This window comes from Coptis chinensis, chromosome 1, assembly GCF_015680905.1.
Source record: "Coptis chinensis isolate HL-2020 chromosome 1, ASM1568090v1, whole genome shotgun sequence".
NCBI lineage: Eukaryota > Viridiplantae > Streptophyta > Magnoliopsida > Ranunculales > Ranunculaceae > Coptis > Coptis chinensis.
The window spans coordinates 13,557,679-13,577,979 of NC_141456.1; the positions used below are offsets into that span (position 1 = coordinate 13,557,679).

Consider the following 20,301-nt stretch of genomic DNA (forward strand, 5'->3'; position numbering starts at 1 on the left):
TTAGAGTTTTGATCTCTAAGAATTGATGCAAAAGCACTCAAGGTTCCTTACTCACGATCTTCGTTTAGTAGAGTTGGAATAAAGATTCAACTAAACTAAAGCTTAGAACAACTACAAATTGGAATTTACAATTAAGGAAAACTAAGGAGTAAGGTCATAATATAAATGCTAGATTTTTCCTTCCTACATAAACATTAAGAAAACATTAACGTTGAAAACATTCACTTAATACCGAAATAGAGATTTGAAAGAGAAGGTGGAGAGTTAATCCTCATCATGTGAAATTATCATTAGTGTTGATTTGAAAAAGGTTTTGATTCTTCCTAGACTCATAGACAAGTCCCTAACGGAAAAATAGATTTGATCCCTAGCATGCATGGCTCACTAAATAGCTTATACATGCTAGCAAGTGAAACCAAACAATGACTTATCTCTAAACTCATTGCTTGATTCCTAACTAAACTCTACACCAACTACCATTTTGGGATAGGATGTAGAGTTAGTTGTTCTTCCTAAACCTACCAAACCAACAACAATTGGTTTACCCTCACATGAGTTGGATTAACTCCCCAAAAGGAAGTTAGCTCATGATGATCCTTGGGACAAGGATTTATAAACTAAGAAAAATACAAAGAGAGAGAGAGAGAGAAAAGATGAACAATCAAACTCACTTCTATTTCTTTTCTAGAAGAAAGAACTATTAAAACTATTACAAGCTTTTTAATAAAAACTAAAACTAACTTCATTTCTTTCACTAAGGAACTAAAATAATGCCATGTGAGGAAAATAAGTCAAGGGAGTAAATGGAGTGTCCCCCACCCTTGTCTAATTTCTTCTCCATTTGAGAGAAATCTCATTTCCTCCCACGTGAATTATCAAACCACATTAATGAATTTTTATCCACCACATTAAAACAAAGTGACATCTTGCCTTTTTTTTCACTATTAACACCTAATCTAATTTATTACATGCAAGGTGTCAACTTTGCACCAATAATTTGTTATCTTTGTCTTGACATGCTCCATAATTGATGACTCATCCAATCTTGTGGCCCCGCATAGTGGGTCCATGTGCGATCCATGGCGGTCCGGGTATTTTTTGGGCGTTGTTACAATTTCTAAGCCTATCGCGTAGAGTTCATCGCCCGATTAATGTCCGAGCATCTCTCGTGGTCGCATTCGAGTCCCGGTTCAAGAGGTAGGAGCTTTGGAAGTTTGATGCTTTTGTGTGGATTTGGGAGAATTCGTATATACGCCGTTCCTCGTGCTTTATTTCAGGTTTAATCAATATTTCCATGTTTACTGCAAATACCTGCAAAAGTATGAAAACATATTTATTTCATGATTATTAAACACATAATTAACCAAATTTATATGTCTCAATGGGGTTTCATAATACACTTTTGGGTGCTTATCATGTTGCTCGCTGAGAGCGTGTTAGCTTAAGAAAGCATAGTGCTCGCTGAGAGCGTGTTGGCTTAAGAAAGCGTGTTGCCCGCTGAGAATGTGTTAGCTTAAGAAAGCGTGTTGCTCACTGAAAGCGTGTTAGCTTAAGAAAGTGTGGTGCTTGCTGAGAGTGTTTGTGGTTTGCGTGTGTTGGTGGCTCTTTCAGTGCGAGTTCCATGTCTGTTGATGACCTTGAACGGAGTGGGTGGTGATAAAGAACATAAGTATAGTATATCTAATTTTGCTGTAAATAGAAATATAGATTGCAACACATTATTACACTTTTATTGATAAAATTTCTTTAACAAGTAAGTGTTCCAAGGACGTGGTAATGGCTTCCCCTCTTGGGTCTTGATCCAGTACGCCCCATTGCCAACGACTCGTTCCACTATGTAAGGACCTTCCCATGTTGGTGCCAGTTTGGAGTCATCTTGAGTCTTTTTCAGAACTAGGTCACCAGGTTGAAAGGATCGAGGATTGACTCGCTTATTGTATGATTTCTTTAGAGTCTGATGGTAAGATGTCACTGTGATGGCTGCTAGGTCACGATGTTCTTCCAGTAAGTCGACCTCTCGAGCTAGGACAGAGTCATTTTGTCTAGATGTGACGAGCTTTGACTGAGTCATGGTGATTGTCAATTTGGTAGGAATAACGGCTTCCGTGCCATAGCATAATGAAAATGGTGACTCGCTTGTGCTAGAACGAGCTGTAGTTCGGTGAGCCCATAGAATGTTCTCTAGTTGATATGGCCATTAGCTCTTAATCTTCTCAATCTTTTTCTTAAAGTTTTCCAAGATTGCCTTATTGCTGGCTTCTGCTTGGCCATTGCTTTGGGCGTACTGGGGAGTGGAAAATACATGAATGATCTTCCACTTGGCCAAAAACTCCTTGACTATTTTTCCCTTGAACTGGGAACCATTATCCATTACCAGTGTGTGTGGCAAGCCAAACCTGATGATGATGTGTGTCCAGATGAAGTTTTTGACGTGCGACTCCTTGACATGAGCTAAAGGGATTGCTTCGACCCACTAAGTGAAGTAATCAATTGCGGCCAAGACGAATCGAAAACCAGTGTTCTTTTGTGGGATGAATGGTCCCATGATGTCCAAACCCCTCATGTGAAATGGCCAAGGGCTGGCAATGTTGATTAACTCGCGAGCTGGCTGAATGATACTGTGGCTAAAAGTTTGGCATTTGATGCATTTAAGTAGGTACTTTTTGGCATCGGCCTGCATTCGTGGCCAGAAGTACCCCTGGGAGATCGCTTTGTGGGCCAAAGAGCGTCCGCCAGCATAGTTCTCGCATTCGCTCTCCTAGATTTCTACAAAAATCAACTGACCTTGTTCTAGGCTTATGCACCTCAAGTGAGGTCCGCCAGCAGACTTTCTGAATAGTTTGTTGTTGATTAGGCAATAACGACGTGCCTGATATTGAACTTGTCTAGCTTTAGTACGTTTTTCTGGGGTTGTACCATGTTGGATGTACTCTATTATGGGCCGCATCCATGTTTGACACATCTGACTGTCAGAGAGTGGGCACAGGTCGCTAATCTCCAGTATGTGTTTAGTTTGGTAAGTAGGTCGGTCAATTACTTCGATGAGTAACTGTTTAGGGGTGCAGTTCGGTGTTTGGGTAGCTAGATAAGCTAAACTGTCTGCATGACGGTTCTCGTCCCGCAAGAAGTGATGTATGGTGGCTTTCTTAAAAGAAAGAATTAATTGATAAACAACTTGAAGGTATTTAGAAAGGTTACCTTCATGGGTAGTGTACTCTTTAGCAATCTGGCAAACAACCAGTTGCGAGTCACTAAAGACTTGAAGTTCCTATACACCGAGTTGTAGTGCCATTCTGAGCCCCATGATTAGTACCTTGTACTCCACCTCGTTGTTAGAGGTTGCAAAGTCGATACGAACTGATTTCTCAACCATAGATCCATCTGGGGATACTAATATGACTCCGATTCCACTTTCTCCGGGGTTGTTAGAACCATCCACAGAGAGTGACCAGATGGACTTGTCCTATTTTTCGTGGATGGGATATTTGTTTCTGGTTCCCAATTCAGGTCATCGACAGGAAAATCTGCTAGAAAGTCTGCAACGACCTGTCCTTTCTGAGAAGTGCGTGGGACGAACTCGATATGATGTTCCCCGAGCTCTTCTGCCCATATTGCCATGCGAGTTGTCTTATTTTCTTTAAGAAGGATTTTCTTCAGTGGGAGGTCGGTGAGTACTTTGATTGGGTGTGCTTGAAAATACGGCATGAACTTCCTTGCAGAGTATAACAATGCGAGTACTGCTCTTTCAATGTAAGAGTAGTTCTTTTCAGCTGGTGTTAATGTCTTACTTGTAAAGTAGATCAGCTTCTCTGAATTGTTGTCCTCCTTGAAAATAACCGAACTGATAGCAAAGTCTGACACCACAAGGTAGAGCCCCAACGTTTCCCCATCTGTTGGTTTTGCTAGGACGGGCAGTGTTGTCAAGTATTCTTTGAGAGTGGAGAACGCCTGGTGGCACTGGTCGTTCCATGAGAACTGCTCTCCTTTTTTGAGAAGCTGCAGGAAAGGTCTGCGTTTGTCTGATGCTCTTGATATGAATTGGTTGAGTGCTGCAACCATTCCTGATAGTTTCTGTATTTGCTTCTTTGTCTTTGGATCGGGCATTTCCAAGAACGCTCGGATCTGGTCTGGATTGGCCTCGATCCCTCGTTGTGATACCTGATACCCAAGAAACTTCCCGGAGGACGCTCTAAAAAGGCATTTTTCGGGATTTAGCTTCATCTGAGTTCGGTGTAATCTGAGAACACCTGCTCAAGGTGAGTGAGGTGGTCAACCACTTTCTTGCTCTTGACTACCATGTCATCGATATAGACTTCTATAATGTCACCTAACATGTCCTGGAACATGTTAGTGATGAGCCGTTGATAGTGATAGGATTATATACTAAAAGCATTACTTTTGTATTAACTCTAATTCTATATATTTTGAATGAGAATCATATGGGCAAATATTATGCATATTATATATGTTATTAGTTATATGCATGTGTCTAATACTTTATGTTGTAAATGATATGGTGTGGACACACAGAAGATCATATCATCAGTACCTTATAAAGTATAAGTAATCGTTCACAACCTAGATGGATTTGGACAAACCATTGGTGCGGTTGTAGTATAATCTGGTATTAGTCTATCTTGACTATATGATTACACTAGTACACTTTGTGTGTATTGAACAGGACCAAGTAAGGTTGTTTCTCTTTATACTGACTATATAAGAGAACACATGCCTCTGTTATTATGGATGTTTGTCCTCTTAATCTAAATATAATAACGGGCACTTACGTGCATTGTACATTGCTTTAAATCATCAATGAATGAGATTCATTTGTGAATCAACAAACTCGATGGATTGGGTAATGACATTGTATGTAAGGTGTGTTGTTGATTATAGAAGGAATCCATGTCCCGCAAGAAGTCGGGTTGATGATGTCCCCTTGAAGAGCTCATAAGGATTGTCATGTAAACCTTGCAGGTGGATTTGATCTGACATGACAATGAGGTTGAGTGGTACTACTCAAGGACATAAGAAATTGATTGATGTTGTTGTCAGTAACTTGACTTAATCAACGGACATTCGATATCTTAAACACGGGGAGATCATCGAGCATATAATATGGAACCCATAAACGCTGACACGCAATTTGGGATTAGGGCGGTAGTGCAACAATGGCCTTTCGTGGAATAAGCCATTTGTTGACGGACTTGGGCCGTGTGTTCTGGGCGAACATGGGAATCCCAAGCCCGTCAGAAGGCCCAACCCTAATTTCTCCTCATGGTCCCTATTGTAGCCTATAAATAGAATCTTTTTTCTCTTGGCCGAAATCACTATTCACTGGATTGAAAAGAGAGGCAAGGAAAGATAGATCTAAAATTGGACCTAGCTTTGTGAGAAAGAAGGGGGTTGGTAGATCATTGCCCACACAACGTCCAATCTATTCTAAAGGAATACAACAGAAGATTAAGGGATTGATTGTTGATTCGGATTCATAGCTATTGGATTCTCAGAATTAGATTAGCCGGATTTAAAGGTATGTTTTCTATCCAAAACTGTGAACCCCATCAATTCAACTGCGCGTGGGTTTTCGCGGTTTGTAGAAATTTGCATTATGAAATAACGGTTTCTACAGATAGGTAGCTCTAGCGTTCTTAAGGCCGAACGGGAGGACGTTGTAGCAGTACGTAGATTCCCTGTTCTGTGATGAATGACGTTTTCTCTTGATCTTCTTCAGCGAGTGGGATCTGGTTGTATCCACTGTATGCATCCATAAATGATAGGAGCTCGTGGCCACAGGTCTAGTCCACAAGTCGGTCGATTCTAAGTAAAGGGAAGCTATCTTTACGTGTTTCTTGATTGACGTTGGTGAAGTCAACGCAGAGGCAAACTATGTCATTCTTCTTTGAAACTGCTACTATGTTAGCGATCTATTCTGGGTAGTCGACCTTCCGGATAAAGTTGACTTGTTTGAGTTTGTCGATCTCATCATTGATTGCTTTTTGAAATCTCAGGGATAACTTTCAAGGTCGCTGCCGAACTGGCCTAACATTAGGGTTGACATTTAACCTATGACATGCAACACTAGGATCTATACCAGGCACATCGATATACGACCAAGCGAAAACATCTTTATTCATTGATAAAAAGTTTACAAGCTGGGCCTTGAGTGTAGGGTCAAGGTTAGCCCCCACATAGACGAACTTGGGATTGTCTTCTGTTCCTAAGTTCACTCGCTCATTTTCTTCAGTTTGAACTGCTGCTTTTGAAGATGAAGCGACCTCTGGGGAACTGGTCTCTGGTGATGCTTTGTCGGTCTGAGGAATGGAGGTCTTGGCAATAGGAGTTGGAGCGACCTCTGTGGTTATGACAACAGGGGCTGATACGACCTCTGTGGTCATGACAACAGGGTCGGGGCTGGTGCGACCTCTGGAATTTGTATTGGTGGATTAACAAGTGTTGGGGCGACCTCTGGGGTCTTAACTGGTGGATTAATAGGAATTTGGGCGACCTCTGGGGTCCTGACTGACGAATGGACTTTTTTTATGAATCCCCCAGCATTCTGCTTTGGTGCTTTGGATTTGACCTCAGTGATTAAATCTTTGGCCATCGTGTAGCTGGTGGGCTCACTCCTAGTGCTAATAGACGGGTCAGCCGAACTTGTTCGCTGAGAGGATCTGATTGCAGTGATAAGCCTCGAGCTGATTGCTGCGAAGCTCCATCATACCCCTCGGGCCAGGGAAGCGGAGTACCTGATGCAGTGTTGATGGTATAGTTTGCATTTGATGGATCTAACGTCGTCCTAGGATGGCATTATAGGACGATTGGATGTCTAGAACGCTGAAACACGGATTGAAGCTAACTTTGTCTTCCCTAGATTTAATAGAGACTAGTAGTATGATGTCACCAATTGGGTAGGCTCTGGAGCCATTGAACCCATATAGAGGAGCTATTGGGTCTATAAAGACCGATTTTGGCAGGTTCATCTCTTGGATGGTATGGTATAACAAGATGTCGCACGAACTACCAGGATCTATCAAGACATGTTTGGCTGTCCAGTCGCTGATTTTGACATGGACCAATAAAGCATCATTATGAAGGAGGCAAACCTTGTTGAGGTCGGCCTCTGTGAAAGTTATATGACCTAATCTGCGGCCTGAACTGCGTGGGGCAGGTGCGGCCTGTGAAGAGAACTGGTAGACTTCTTGGAGAGCGCCTACGCGCCTCCTTTTTTCTCTAGAGGATGCAACAGAATCATCCTGGAACGTGATCATGTGTATCGTTCTGTCATTTTCTGTCGGCGACGAGGCCGATGGCGCCATGGCGATTTGTCCGGGCGTCCTCCTACGAGCGAGCTTGGATACTATGGCGATTATGGCGAGCTGGAGATCTACTGCGCTCTCTGCAAGCCATAAGCTTATGGCACAGGTCGTTGTCAGCAATATTGGTATAATGCTTGATATGTCCTGATTCGATGAGGTCTTGGAGGTAGTGCTTAAGCCCCCAGCACACATCGGTCTCGTGACATTTTGCTCGGTGGAAGGCACAGTAAGGCTTGCCAGGGCGATCTTCTGGTTGCCGTACGTCAGGTCGGTAATAAGCAGCTCGCTTGATCTTGTCCAGTATGTAACTGGGAGATTGGGTAAGTACATCGAACTCGCGGTTGTTGCTTGGTTTGTTCCCAGTCTTCTGTCTTTGCTGTCTGGGCCGCTTTTTTGAAGCTTGGGTGGTCATAAGAGATTGCTGCTACTTCTTGTTCTTATGTTAAGCCATGACGTTTCAGGCCTTCTTGTAACTTAATGTACTTGTTTACTCGAGCGTACAGCTCAGATAAAGTTTCTGGTCTTTCTTTCATGAGCGATCTGGATAGCACTGTGTTGCATACTTGACAGGCTTTAGAGAATGCCAATGTGGCGAACGACTCTTTGAGGCCGCTTTCCATGCCAAATAGTTCGGTTTTGAACCGACCTAAGAAGGCGCGAATTGTTTCATTTTCGCCAAGTGAGAATTGGAATAGTGAATCTAGATTTGCTTTTTTACACCTGTTGTGGATGTACTGACTAGCAAATAGGTCGGTGAGATTCTTGAAGTTCTTTATCGAGTTTGGCTCGAGTGAAAAGAACCAATCGAGAGCGTCATCTTGTAGGCTGGCCGGAAACAAACGACAATGGAGATAATCGAACTCCTGAGCACTATAGAGTACAAGCCTCTGAATGTAGTAAGCTACGTGTTGACCTGGACACGTGCTGCCATCGTACATTACGAAATTTGGTTGGACGAAATCTGGAGGGGAGGCTTTACTGAGTACCTCATCAGTAAAAGGGTACGTCTTTAGCATCTTCTGAACGATCTGGGTGGCGTCCTTCTTGACTGCGCTCTGATCTATTCTTTGTAAAAGCTCGTTAATCTGCTGATTTACTTTGTTAATACCGTCTTCTGCTAGAGCACCAGGTGGAGTCTGCGCGTCTACTTGTGCTTTCAGGGCAACATTCTCCTGCCTTAGTAGGGTGATGTGCTCGTTCATGGTACCTAGCTGACCTACTAAGCTTTGGATTTGAGCTTCGAGGCTTGTCATGCTTCGTGGGCTTGAGTATTTTTGTTTTTGGAAAGTGGTTTCTCAAGAAATCGAGCCCACAGACGGTGCCAATGTAAAGGAGTGTTTTAGCTATCCCTTACAAATGTGATAGGGGAGAAGAATGGGTTTAGAAATGGGAAAGATCGAGTTCGTTGTTAAGCAAACTGCCTACGTATCTATCTCTCAATTCTGGGGAGAAAGAAGAATCAGGTCTGGCGTAGTTCATATAGGAGGTATTTATAGCTGGTGAATGTGGATATCTATCCAACACGTGTACTGACAAATACAAATGTATGGTCCAGATTGAAAAGGAGTGTTGAAATGGTGTTAGTAGGAATTCTGTAATAATGGGGAGTGGTTACAGTAGTTCATAATTTGCAATAATATAATGTGTAAATAAGGCTTTGGCAATGATTGCTTCTAGAAGATAGGCTGAGTCATGATATAAAACGCTCTATATAAATATGTGCGAGTTGATCTGTTCTGGACCGATCTAGTAGAACGGATCCACGAACTAATGATGTAGGTCGCTCTGAAGGCAGCTCGGGAGACGAGGTCAATGTGGTATTTCCGCTCTGCTGGACATGTGCTTAATATTCTAGAATGAGAATATCATTCCTTCACATTTGGTGTTTTGCAGCATCATTAGATTTAGCATTAAGGATTGGGAATAAACTATTGCAAAACAAGAATCAGAGTACCTTTATGCTTCTATTGTTGGAATTTTACTTTTTATAATGTTCTCTAGCTCGAGTATAGCTGATAAGAATGAACCGCCGCCTAGAGTGTTTTTCTTTTCTTTTCAATAAAGGTTTAGGGTTAAGGCAGACCCCAGTGTGTGTCATTAATCTTTTGTTTTCGATAGAGCGTGTATCATTAATCAAAACCAAAATACTTACATTCCTCCCTAGTATGATTGTTAGAGGGAGGGGTCAAATACAACTATGCAAGGAAAAGACCCCTAAGAATTACGTAGCAATTTGGAGCCCTTACAGGAAAACTTAATTAATTACCTGAAGAACTATTTATTTTGGACTTCAAGTTATCTAAAATTGCGTAATGCTTTTTTCTTCTCAACTTGGCTGAGTTTTCTTCATTATTTTGACATTATCTTCGGTAAGAATATAGTACGACTATTTTGTACTATTTTGATTCTTAGATAAAATAAGTTGGTTACAACTTATGATGATGATAAAAAATCAGAAAGTGGATGAACTTCTGTTTCAAAAAAGAAATAAAGCGAAAGATGGAAAAAGATGTAAATGAGGTGCTGGTGGGCTTTTGGATACAATCATACAAGTGCACCAATTTATGAAGTGTAGTGGAGTGTTACCGAGCCCATGAACACTGTAATGGGCTCTTTAGCACAGTGTTTCCGATCCCACTACAGATTTTTGCTGCCCATGGAGGCCAGTCCATCAAAGCATTGTATTAACAAATGACAAGGGTAGGTCGTAGTGCTGCTTCAAATAGTGGAATGGACTTGGACACTTTTTCTTTGAATGAGCGTCTGAAGCTAAATTTGAGGACGTACGTATTGTCTCTTTAGATCAGTCCGACCAAATGGGGTGACAGATTGGATTGATGAGAAGAATGAAATGACAAAGATTCGACAACTCAACGTCCAATCTCTTTTAACTACGCAAACTGGACAAACTGTTTTGATTCTGATGAATTAGGCCAAGGGACATCATTCTGTGTTGTCTACCAAAATAATAATAATAATAAGAAAATAGATTTCTGTGTAGTTTGGATACCATGCAATCCATCCAAGCTCCAGCATAGGCCAAAATCTAGACGCTTTAATGCGTTATATACTATTTCTGGAAATTTCAACATTATAAACCCATAAAATCGGCATATAGGTTAACCGAGATTCCAAGTCACTGACAGTAATCTTCAGATTTCAGGAGATGACAAATCGAAAGGGGCATTTTATACTACGACTTCACCATGTAACATAGTTTTCACCACACTATCTAAAACATATATATATTTATAGGTAATACGTAGGATCGGATTAGGAGTATAGTTCAAAATCTCCACTAGGGCGAAATTTATAATTCTCCATGTTTACCTATTTTTTAGCTTTATTTACTTTTATTTTAATATTTTATTTTTTTAATTGTAAATATTTGTAAGATATTGCAAAGAATAACAACACTCTATATATATATTTGTGAATTTTGAATTTGATATATGCTCATAGTAACCATGACATAATGCACAATCACATATATATATATATATATATATATATATATATATATATATATATATATATATATATATATTTGTGAATTTTGAATTTGATATATGTTCATAATAACCATGACATAATGCACAATCACACACTAGTACACTACATACTATTTTATGTTTTAATTATTTATGTAATTTCTGAATTTTTTCAATTTTTTTAACTAATTTGTACAAATTAACCATTTCATCCATAGTCGAAGTTGTGACTATGGGAGAGAGTACAGAGTAGTACCTGGAATATTTACTTGTGACTTGTGAGATGCCTGTCTAAAATTTCTATAAAGACTTGTCTATATCAAATTAAACTTTGTTTCTGTAAAACAGGCACTTGTAGCTTTCCAATCCATAAATTCTACCATAAAACTGCAGAACAAAAGCCAAAGCAGCAGACAAAACGTACTTAACTAGTCCAAAGCCCAAAATACATAATAGTTACCTTTACACTGATACAAGTCATACGTACAACCATAGATATCCTCAAGTCACACAAATCTCAAAGTCTCTAGTACATGGCAACAGGCATACACAGCTTATCTTTTTGTTCAGTCTTTTTCCCCACTTTACGTCTGCTTTTGAATCCTCTCTTTTTACTGACCATGCACTGTGTTGTTGTAATTTGTGTAATTTGTTGGTGGAGTCATTGGTACGTATAGTATTACTCCTACTCGTTGTTTAGCAAAGTTTCTTCACTGCAAACGTAACAATTGCTCACTCTGCAACCACAAACCCATAGGGAGTAGAGAGGGAGATGTGGTTATTGACTTCAATGTATGAAGACTGAGGAGTGTTAATTATGGCGACCTCTACAAAATGAGTTGAAACCAAATAAAGTCAGAGTTTCAGCGGGGATTTATTTCAACTTTTCTTACTTCTCCCAGTGAAAGTGTGAAACGCTCAGAACTTTGACCTGTACCAAACTTTAACCCTTTTTGAGCCGAGTAGTTAATTTGGGTCTTGCGTGCAAAAGGAGTATAGGTTGCCATGCATGCAAATTAAGCGTGCATGTGCAGTTCTGAATTCTTATAAACGAAAAATTCAGCTGTCTCATCAGGAACCTTTGATTCTCTTTATTTCTGTTTTGCCGCCCAAATCCCCAATATCCTATTTTTTGCAAATTGCAACGCGCGCAGTTGTTCAGGAGAATGTACATCACATGCTCCATCCTAAATTCCTAATGTTTAAGGGATCCCAATGTTCAATGTTCAAGGTGCCGAGGGTATACAGTGTATAGTATCTCTAATTCCCTCAATTTTCTTTAGCTCAATCTTATGTTACATCATACCTCTTACATTTGCCAACGCCAGATCACCAAAATACAACTTTCTCCCTATGTGTGTGAAGGCTTCATTGAATACTGCATGCGGCATGCCAACGCCAGATCAGCAAAAGACAACTAACTTTCTCCCCATGTGTAAAGGCTTCGATCAGTTAATACTGCATGCGGCATGCCAATACCGACCTGATTTAATTGATCAGTATACATTGTAGTATAGATTTCTTCAAACAGGTATATTCTCATTAATTTTGGTATAAATCCTAAGCATGTGCCTAGAGCTAGCCCCAGATCAGTTTAAAGATGGAACTTCGTATCTTCTGCCTACCATTTTTTTTTTTTTTTTTTTTTCCTGGACTGTGTTTGTACTTTGTACTTGCTGACATATTCTTAGGGAGTTTAGTCAACTACTACTCAACCAATATATGTGTAACGTTATTTCATTTTTAGCTTCTTTTGGGTCGACATTCCAGTTTTTTGTTAGATAACTTCCATTTTCCATATTTCTTAAACTTTTTCTTACCGGAAAATATAGTCTTAAACAGCAAAAATAAGTTATTTTGCACCTACAAATAGCCCTTCTCCAAGCATAAAGTGACATCTCCTTCACACTTCCTTGATGAAGACCTAGAAATTTCCAATGCACTACTCCCCCAAACGCTTTAAAAATTAAACCTTCTTCGTAATGAAAGCTCAGCGAAATTGTGAAAGGTGAAAAGATCAAATCACACTTCAATTGGTGAGAACTACTATTACTCTAGATGCAATAATGAAAAAGATAAACAAAATATATTGGAAGATGGACCAATAGTTACTGCTAAAAGAAATTTTGGTTTAGAGTCATGGAGACGTTAAAAGAGAAATAGGGAGAACCTACAAAAGCAACCGACGACACTATGAAATGATTTAATGCTGTGGACTACAAGATTCACCAAGCTAAGGAAGAACAATAGGCTCTCAATCCTCTTCTTGACTTCATGCCTCCTTTAAACCCAACCGTCCATACATCAGCAATGCTCCTTGTGTTTCTTTACTGATGCCCATTTGTTTCTAGCTCAACAGCCTAAACATATTGCAGAGCTCGTTTAGTATAATCCTAGTGCAGTTGTGCTGTCATCTAGATATGCATGATGTGACTGAGTGACTCTAATAGCAGAGATAATACTCTATGCAGGCCAGCCTCTAAGAGACGAATTCATGACATGACTTTAGCGGCATATTATTTTGTTTATGCATATATATATAGTAGTAAACATTTTCTTCGTAAATCATTGGGCTGACGTGATTATGTAACTCATCATAAGATCTTCCACAAAGATAAATGGATGGTAGAGGAAACCTTTGTAACAAAAAATCACCTACTTTTGTAAACCAAAATAAAATTCTTAACAAGGAGGATGCAAGATAATCAACAATAAAACATGAGCTTCTTAACATTCTCACTAAGTTTAGGCAATGGTGTAGCCTTCAATGGAGGGGAAGCTCGCGATACTGTCGCAGGTGTCTTACCACATCCTATTGAGTCTGACTTGTCAATGTAGAGCCTGCCTCTGTAAGCAGCAAGGTGGGCATAGTAAGCCGGAGGAACCAAAGAAACTGGCTTGGTGCACCTTACAAACGTGTAACATAGATTGTGCACTAGCCTCTGTAGTTCATCTGAAGTGAACTGATTTTCATCCGACAAAATATGGTAATGAGTTGGCCGGCTCGTTCCCTTCATCCCCCAATGGCTACATAGATAGAAATCAAACTCTTTTGGGTGAGTAATTACAGTATCCACAACTGTACCCGGAGGAATGTTTTCATTGGAATATTGGGTTCCACTGGATGGGGAGTCCGTTTCATTAGGAAACAGTCTAGTGTGATGCCTCTTCTGGACGACTGCAAAAGTGATGGTAGGCTTATATCTGGGAAATGTCAAACAAGCAGCTCTAATAGCTTGTAATTCGACTTCAAGCACTTTATAAAATTGGGTCTCACTCACTCCATCTCTGAAGAAGAGAATTCGTTTGGGGAGCATGTTCACTTCCTGCTTAAACTCTTCCAACAATTCTCTCACCATTTCCTTGAGATCCTGAATGATTTCTTGGCGATGAGTCTGTGATCTCATTCTTGAAATGTACTTGTTAGCTGCAGGCCAGTTCATGCTTCCCACTACAGCAGCAATTGAGGGGCTGAAATCATCGAGAGGGTGTGGATGAGTCACATCAGCACCTAAGAAGATAGCCGGATCACCAAAAAGCCTTGGTATTTGAGAGGGAAATGAGTTGTACAGTGCCACAGTGCTCCCCCCAACCTTGGCATTTATTTTTAGAGCTAGATTAGCCAGAAATTGTGATCCCAGCTTCCCAAGATTTGAGTACAAGCAGCACTGGCTCACAACTCCAATGTTTGTCTCAGCAATTCGCTTCAAATCTGCATACCCTCTGTGTTTTCTCTCCATTACACATATCAGCAGCTGGAGATTGTTCGACGCAGCTCTATAGATTTTTTTGAGCTTGGATTCCAATAGTGGGACATTGTTGAGCATTTGGATTGGCTCAAATTGAGGATGAAGAACTGCATTCTTATTTAAGAAGATGCCAAGTTGCTCACACCTTTGAGATAGTTGGTTTATGAATCTTGGGATGTAAGACCGCTGTTCTGCAGTTCCCCCAAAACTTAGTAGTGCCCACCTTTCAATTCGAGTACCTTCAAAGACATGGCTATCCAGAAAGTTCCACTGGCGGTCATGGCGGGAGGGGGTTAAATCCGTTATATGGCCACCATTTCCAAGCTTCAGCTTTGGAGGTTGAAGGACTCTCCCATTTAACAAGGTCATATCTCTCGAGATATGAAGCTTGAACTCTTGTCCTTGGTCACCACTGCCAAGATAAGTAAACGTAATTCAAGTAAGCAACTACCAGTCATGATCCTCTTTGAAAATTCTAGTACTGGAAATGCATACTATCTATAATTCGAGAGAGAAATTATTTAAAACAAAGTAGAAACAAGTAAGAATTGAAAGCTTTCAAACCAAGTGATTTGCTTAAATTTAACCAAGTTACCTTGTTGGTCCTATTGTTCCTCCCATGACTCCATTAATAATGGCTTTTCGTTCCCTCGGTTTCTGGCAGCCCATCTTAAGGATCTTTACTGTCTGGTCATCCGAAAGCTTCCCAAGAAACTTCTGGCCTTCACAGACCACACAAAGCTCCATTGGGAGATAACATGGCTTACTCCTGCTAATCTGCAAGCATGGCAGGTTCCTGAACTGTATATCATGGTTGTAGTGTTCCTTGAAGTAATCCACAATTCGCAAATCCTTCCCATCCCTGTCCCTGAACCATAGATTCTCAGTAGCTTCATCTGTTAGGCTGAAAACCCGGTATCTCTGATCAGTTTCTCTATGACAGACAAATACCCTTATATTCTTCAAGGCCTTCTCAACTTCCTTCTTCTCTTCCCCTGCCAAACCTCTCGTTTTCCTCTGAGGAAGGTCATGAAGGAACTCTAGCCGCTTCTGCAGATAGGAAATTATGCCGATGCTTTCATGAAAAGCTGTCACAGAGAAGTCAACATTAAGAGCAAGGCCTTGTTGAGTTGGCCTAAGGCTCTGAAAGAATCCTCTCAAACCAACTGCTCCGCCCCCGATATCTTTGACTCCTCCCATAGATTTTGAATAAAGAGATCTCCCAACTGGTATACATTTCTCTGCCGGGGTCTCCCGCAGTACTACATCCAAAGCATGGAGATAGTCCTGCGGAAGGGGAATCCAATCACCCCCCTCATTACTCAAGTAACTTCTTAAATCATTTCCATCCAACTTTGAAGCAAGTTTAATGTTCACACGAAACAGTTTGTGCTGTTTTTGTTGCTTGCCTAGCATGTCATTGTTGTCTCCCAAAGGAAGAAGTGACTTGGTTGTGAGGATAGGGAGGCTAACAAAGAACTCAAGCTTGTCATTCTGAAACTCAACTGAGCTATACAGATTCTTACGACCATCAAAGGCCGGTAAAGCACCAGAAAGGGCTTCCTGATTGTCTTGTACAAATTTCTGTTTGATCATTCTAGCAACATCCTTTGAAACATGTGGTGTGATCTCAACATCATAATGGAAAATTCGTTGGGAATAATCAAACTGTACTAGAAAATGATTAGCAATAATAGGAATAACAGACCCATCGACGCCGCCGGTGTCTGGTCTCTTCATTGCCACATGTGATTTTGGTCTAGAACTGGTAAGCAGGTCCCCATTAACAACAGGTAAGCTGGTTTTCTCTTGTAGCCTCTGTGGTGCTGCTTAAATAGTATGTGGTAAGATTGAGTAAGATATAAAGAACTTAAAAAGGAAGCACACCAATGATTCCAGCTAGAACATAGAAAGCTTAACATACATGTGTATAGATAGAACTCACAACCCAGTGATTCAAAGAAAGTTTGTTATTAACATAAAACCAATATTCTGCTGCATTCTGTTTCAAAAACTATTCTGGGATCATTGATAAAATTTCAAGATTGTTTTTTTATTACAAAAGAGTATTCATAAACCAATAAAATTTCACCAAAATCAAACAGCCATACACATACATAAGCAAAATACAACAAATGAAAAGCAGAGTTTATAAAGTATATAAGAAACTGACTTACCTTGTGAAACAGTGAAAACTGGGACTTGGGTATGAGAAGAAGAGGTACAAGAAGGCTTCTGCTGCTTCCATGAAGACTTGTGCAAATGGGTATTTGTTCTATACCTCTGGTTTTGAGGAAGAAATGGAGTCCAAGGTAGTTGGAAAGGTATCAATGGAGGTGGAGGTAAAGGTAGAGGAAGAAGAGCTGGGTAAGTTTGACAGAAAAAACCATTACTATGATGATAAGAATGCTGCAACAACTGATGTTGTTGTTGTTGCTGTTGCTGTTGATGCTGTTGATAGTCAGCCCTTCCTTTTATATACTTAGTCTTAGAATTCCATTTCTTAGTAGTTTTGGAGTTTTCTGTTTCTTCCATTGTTTTCTTTGTAGCAAAGGGTGAGTAGCAGAGATGAAGAGCATATATGTGTGTATGTGTGAGAAAGGGAGACAAATAAGAAAGAAGCCAAAGAGGATATGGAGTTATGCTTCTTGCTGACCATGAGGGTGAAGTGTCATAGAAGCATCAGTAATTATTGCAGAGAGAGATGGGGATGGGTTGGGTTTATTCTGGTGTTTATAGAAGTTGGTTTTTTTTTTCTTGTTTTTCAGTACTTTAGTTTCTTTCTGTCTACTTCTGAAGAAGAGGGACTGATGATGTCAAAAAAATTCCAAGTGGAAAATGCTGGAGTTGGATTTCCTTCAAAGAAATGTGCAGACCATATCACTGTAGGCAGGGACTTGGCTATGTGGAACTATAGTACAAGTTTGTGTATAAGACTATTAATGACCTATTTAAGGTCACTATCATCTTATTGGCATTGAGATCCTGAGTATCATAATATTGAATAGAATTTGAAGTCAAAAAGAAGAGGGAAGGGTTCAGCAATACAGTTCAAGATCAGCTCAGTATGAAAATTACTACACACTACAGTAATTGCTCTCTTTATTGGCATTGCACCTTTCTTTTATTATTACTCTGACAAATGAAATCAATAAAAAGCAGCAAATGAGAAAATTTACCTGAACTCAGGCAAGGAGGTTTTCCTGAAGTTCAAAATCACCTTGCGAGTGTGTAAAATGAACATTTTTTGTTTTGATAGTAGTGTCACGAGGAGTCAAGGACACAAGGTATGTGTTACAGAATTGTGGCAGAAAACATAGTAAGTGGCCCTATCAACATAATAATTGTAGCACCACTAAAACTCAACAGAAAGAATTCCACAAGATGATGAGATTAATGGTCTTGAACTTGCGCACCGGTTGTATTTGCTGTCCACTTCAGCGTTCTGACAACCATGAAGTGGGGATTCTGATCTCAAACCTTGTACATCTGTCTTGTAATTTAGAATAGTCTCTTGTGAGTTGTAGTTCAAGATTTCGGAATTCCGGGCTTTATTCCGTTATATTCCGAGCACGTTCCAAAATTCTATATGTTTCGACTCTTGAACCGCAATTTTGAATTTCTCAAAAACCGAAATATACTGCAAAATTCCGTTGAAATCACAAACTATTAGGACTGATACTTCAATGGACCACCAAACTCACACTGCTACAGTGCTACTCAAATAAATTTGGTGATTTAGTCGGGCACTTATCAAATTGTATTTGTCAGCCTCCGACCCAAGCCCGACAACTAAGTCCAACAACAACCCAATACACCTCCCCTCAACGCATACCATCTACCATTTTTTTCAAACCTTTAGCCGGTATCATCTCTCTTGTGAGACTGAACCCCAAAAAAAAAAAAAAAAAAAACTTTTCTGTCGTGTTCATACTTCGAGTGTTGAGTTGTAAATTAACAATTGAAATTGAAGTTGGTGACTTCACCCAATCCGAGTCGTGTCTCGTTTGAGTATATACTCAAACTATTAAACTTGATTAGGTTGATTAAATTTGATTGGGTGGAAGATTGGGTTGATTAAATTTGATGATTTCAAACTTGATGTTTTTTTGGAGTTTGGGCTGATTAAATTTGAGTTCGAGTTTGCCCAAGCTTGATGAAGTCATTTCGAGTTTGAGTTCGAGTTTGGGTTGATTAAGTGAAAGTTGATTTTTAAAATGAACATCGTGACAAACAAATCGAATTTTTAAGTCCAAACGACCCAGTCATGTCGCCCAAGAGAGTCCCCAAACAACCCTGCCATGTTGTCCTGGAAACTACCAAAATGACCCAGCCATATTGTCTAGCTAAAAACCAAAAGTTTTGTCTCAAACGACACGTGAAGACCGCTTGAGTATATACTCAAATGACATAGCGAGACCGTTTGAGTGTACACTCAAACGATATGGATAAACCGTTTGAGTATATACTCAAACGACCTGAGGATTTCGTTATGGCGAGACCGGTTGAATTGGTTGTTGGGCCTGGGCTTTAATGGCAAACTTATAATATGGCAAATGTGTAATATTTCTTTATTTTTGGGGGGTTCCCCAATCCAATTTGATGAGTGCCCAATACAGGACCCATAAATTTTGTTCTAAATGTTTGGATGTAATGAGGATAGGTGCCAGTATGAAACTCTGCTTGCACTGAGCCACTGATGAATGAACCTATTTTGCACCGTAGTGCTGTAGCAGACAAGACGTCAACACCAATATGCATATGGACTGTTTTTTTTAGGTAAAGATATGGACTGTTTGATTGACACCAGAAAGGGTAAATGTGCAAATGGGAGAGCTTCTCACAGAAAAAGACATAACTCAGAAGATGTGTGTGTTGCCACTTGCCACCAACATAACCCTGATGCAAAACTACAGCAAAGGAAAATAAAAAAGACAGAATTGTTCAATCAACTTATCAACTGGAGATGTAAATTGAAAAACAAATTACCTCGACCACTATTCATAAAGGAAAATATAATGCGGGAATAATGCATTGCGAATTCGCAATTTAGAATTTGACAGTATCCAACAGTTTCTTGGATCCTAACATAGATGGATAGACCTCATTGTAGGCATTCAAACATTTAACTTTGGACTTGAGGTGGGGTTGTGGAAAGCGATGTTATTATTGAAGAACATGGTGAATAGGATCCTACTTATGAGTTATGACCCAAATCACCTAACTTTTGGTGGGAGAAGGTTTGAGTTGTTTTCTAGGTGATTTCCTATGTTTTAGGATATTTTAGACCATGATTGTAACCATAACCTTGTGCCGCCCACCACACTTCAAAAGGTTACTCTGTAGCACCCGTGCCTCTCTCCACTTCAACAAGCAGTAAGGTGTTAAGGTGTTATGGAACCGACAGTATATGTAGCTTGTCGCCTGTCTTTTAAGGGAGGCTTTCAGGTTAATTTTTAGTAAGCATGCCCAAATACCCATGACCACACCATGACATTAAGTACCTTTTTTGAATCTTATAGCATTAACAAATTGGTTGCAAATCATCTTGCCGAGAAACAAAAATGTACTCCAACCTTTGGCTACCTTTTGACCCACTATCCAATGAATCGAACATGTGCTTACTAATTTTAGCATTGGCCATGATATATATATATATATATATATATATATTCAAGAACTATACATATACCCAAAGCATCCTGCTCAAATAATGCACAAGTCCAATGCTTTCTTGTCTCT

The 20,301-nt window shown here is 39.9% G+C and overlaps 1 protein-coding gene across 1 annotated transcript; it reads right to left on the reverse strand.

Moving 5' to 3' along the window:
- Positions 1–13,447: 13,447 nt before the first annotated feature.
- Positions 13,448–17,265, reverse strand: AGO7 (Argonaute family protein). The gene is made up of 3 exons (XM_086592651.1): positions 16,737–17,265; positions 15,155–16,385; positions 13,448–14,971 (listed from the first exon to the last, which is right to left on the reverse strand). Exons 1-3 carry the CDS (start codon positions 17,092–17,094, stop codon positions 13,516–13,518), a joined length of 3,045 nt encoding a protein of 1,014 aa, XP_086448777.1. The 5' UTR covers positions 17,095–17,265; the 3' UTR covers positions 13,448–13,515.
- Between the last annotated feature and the right edge of the window lie 3,036 nt (positions 17,266–20,301).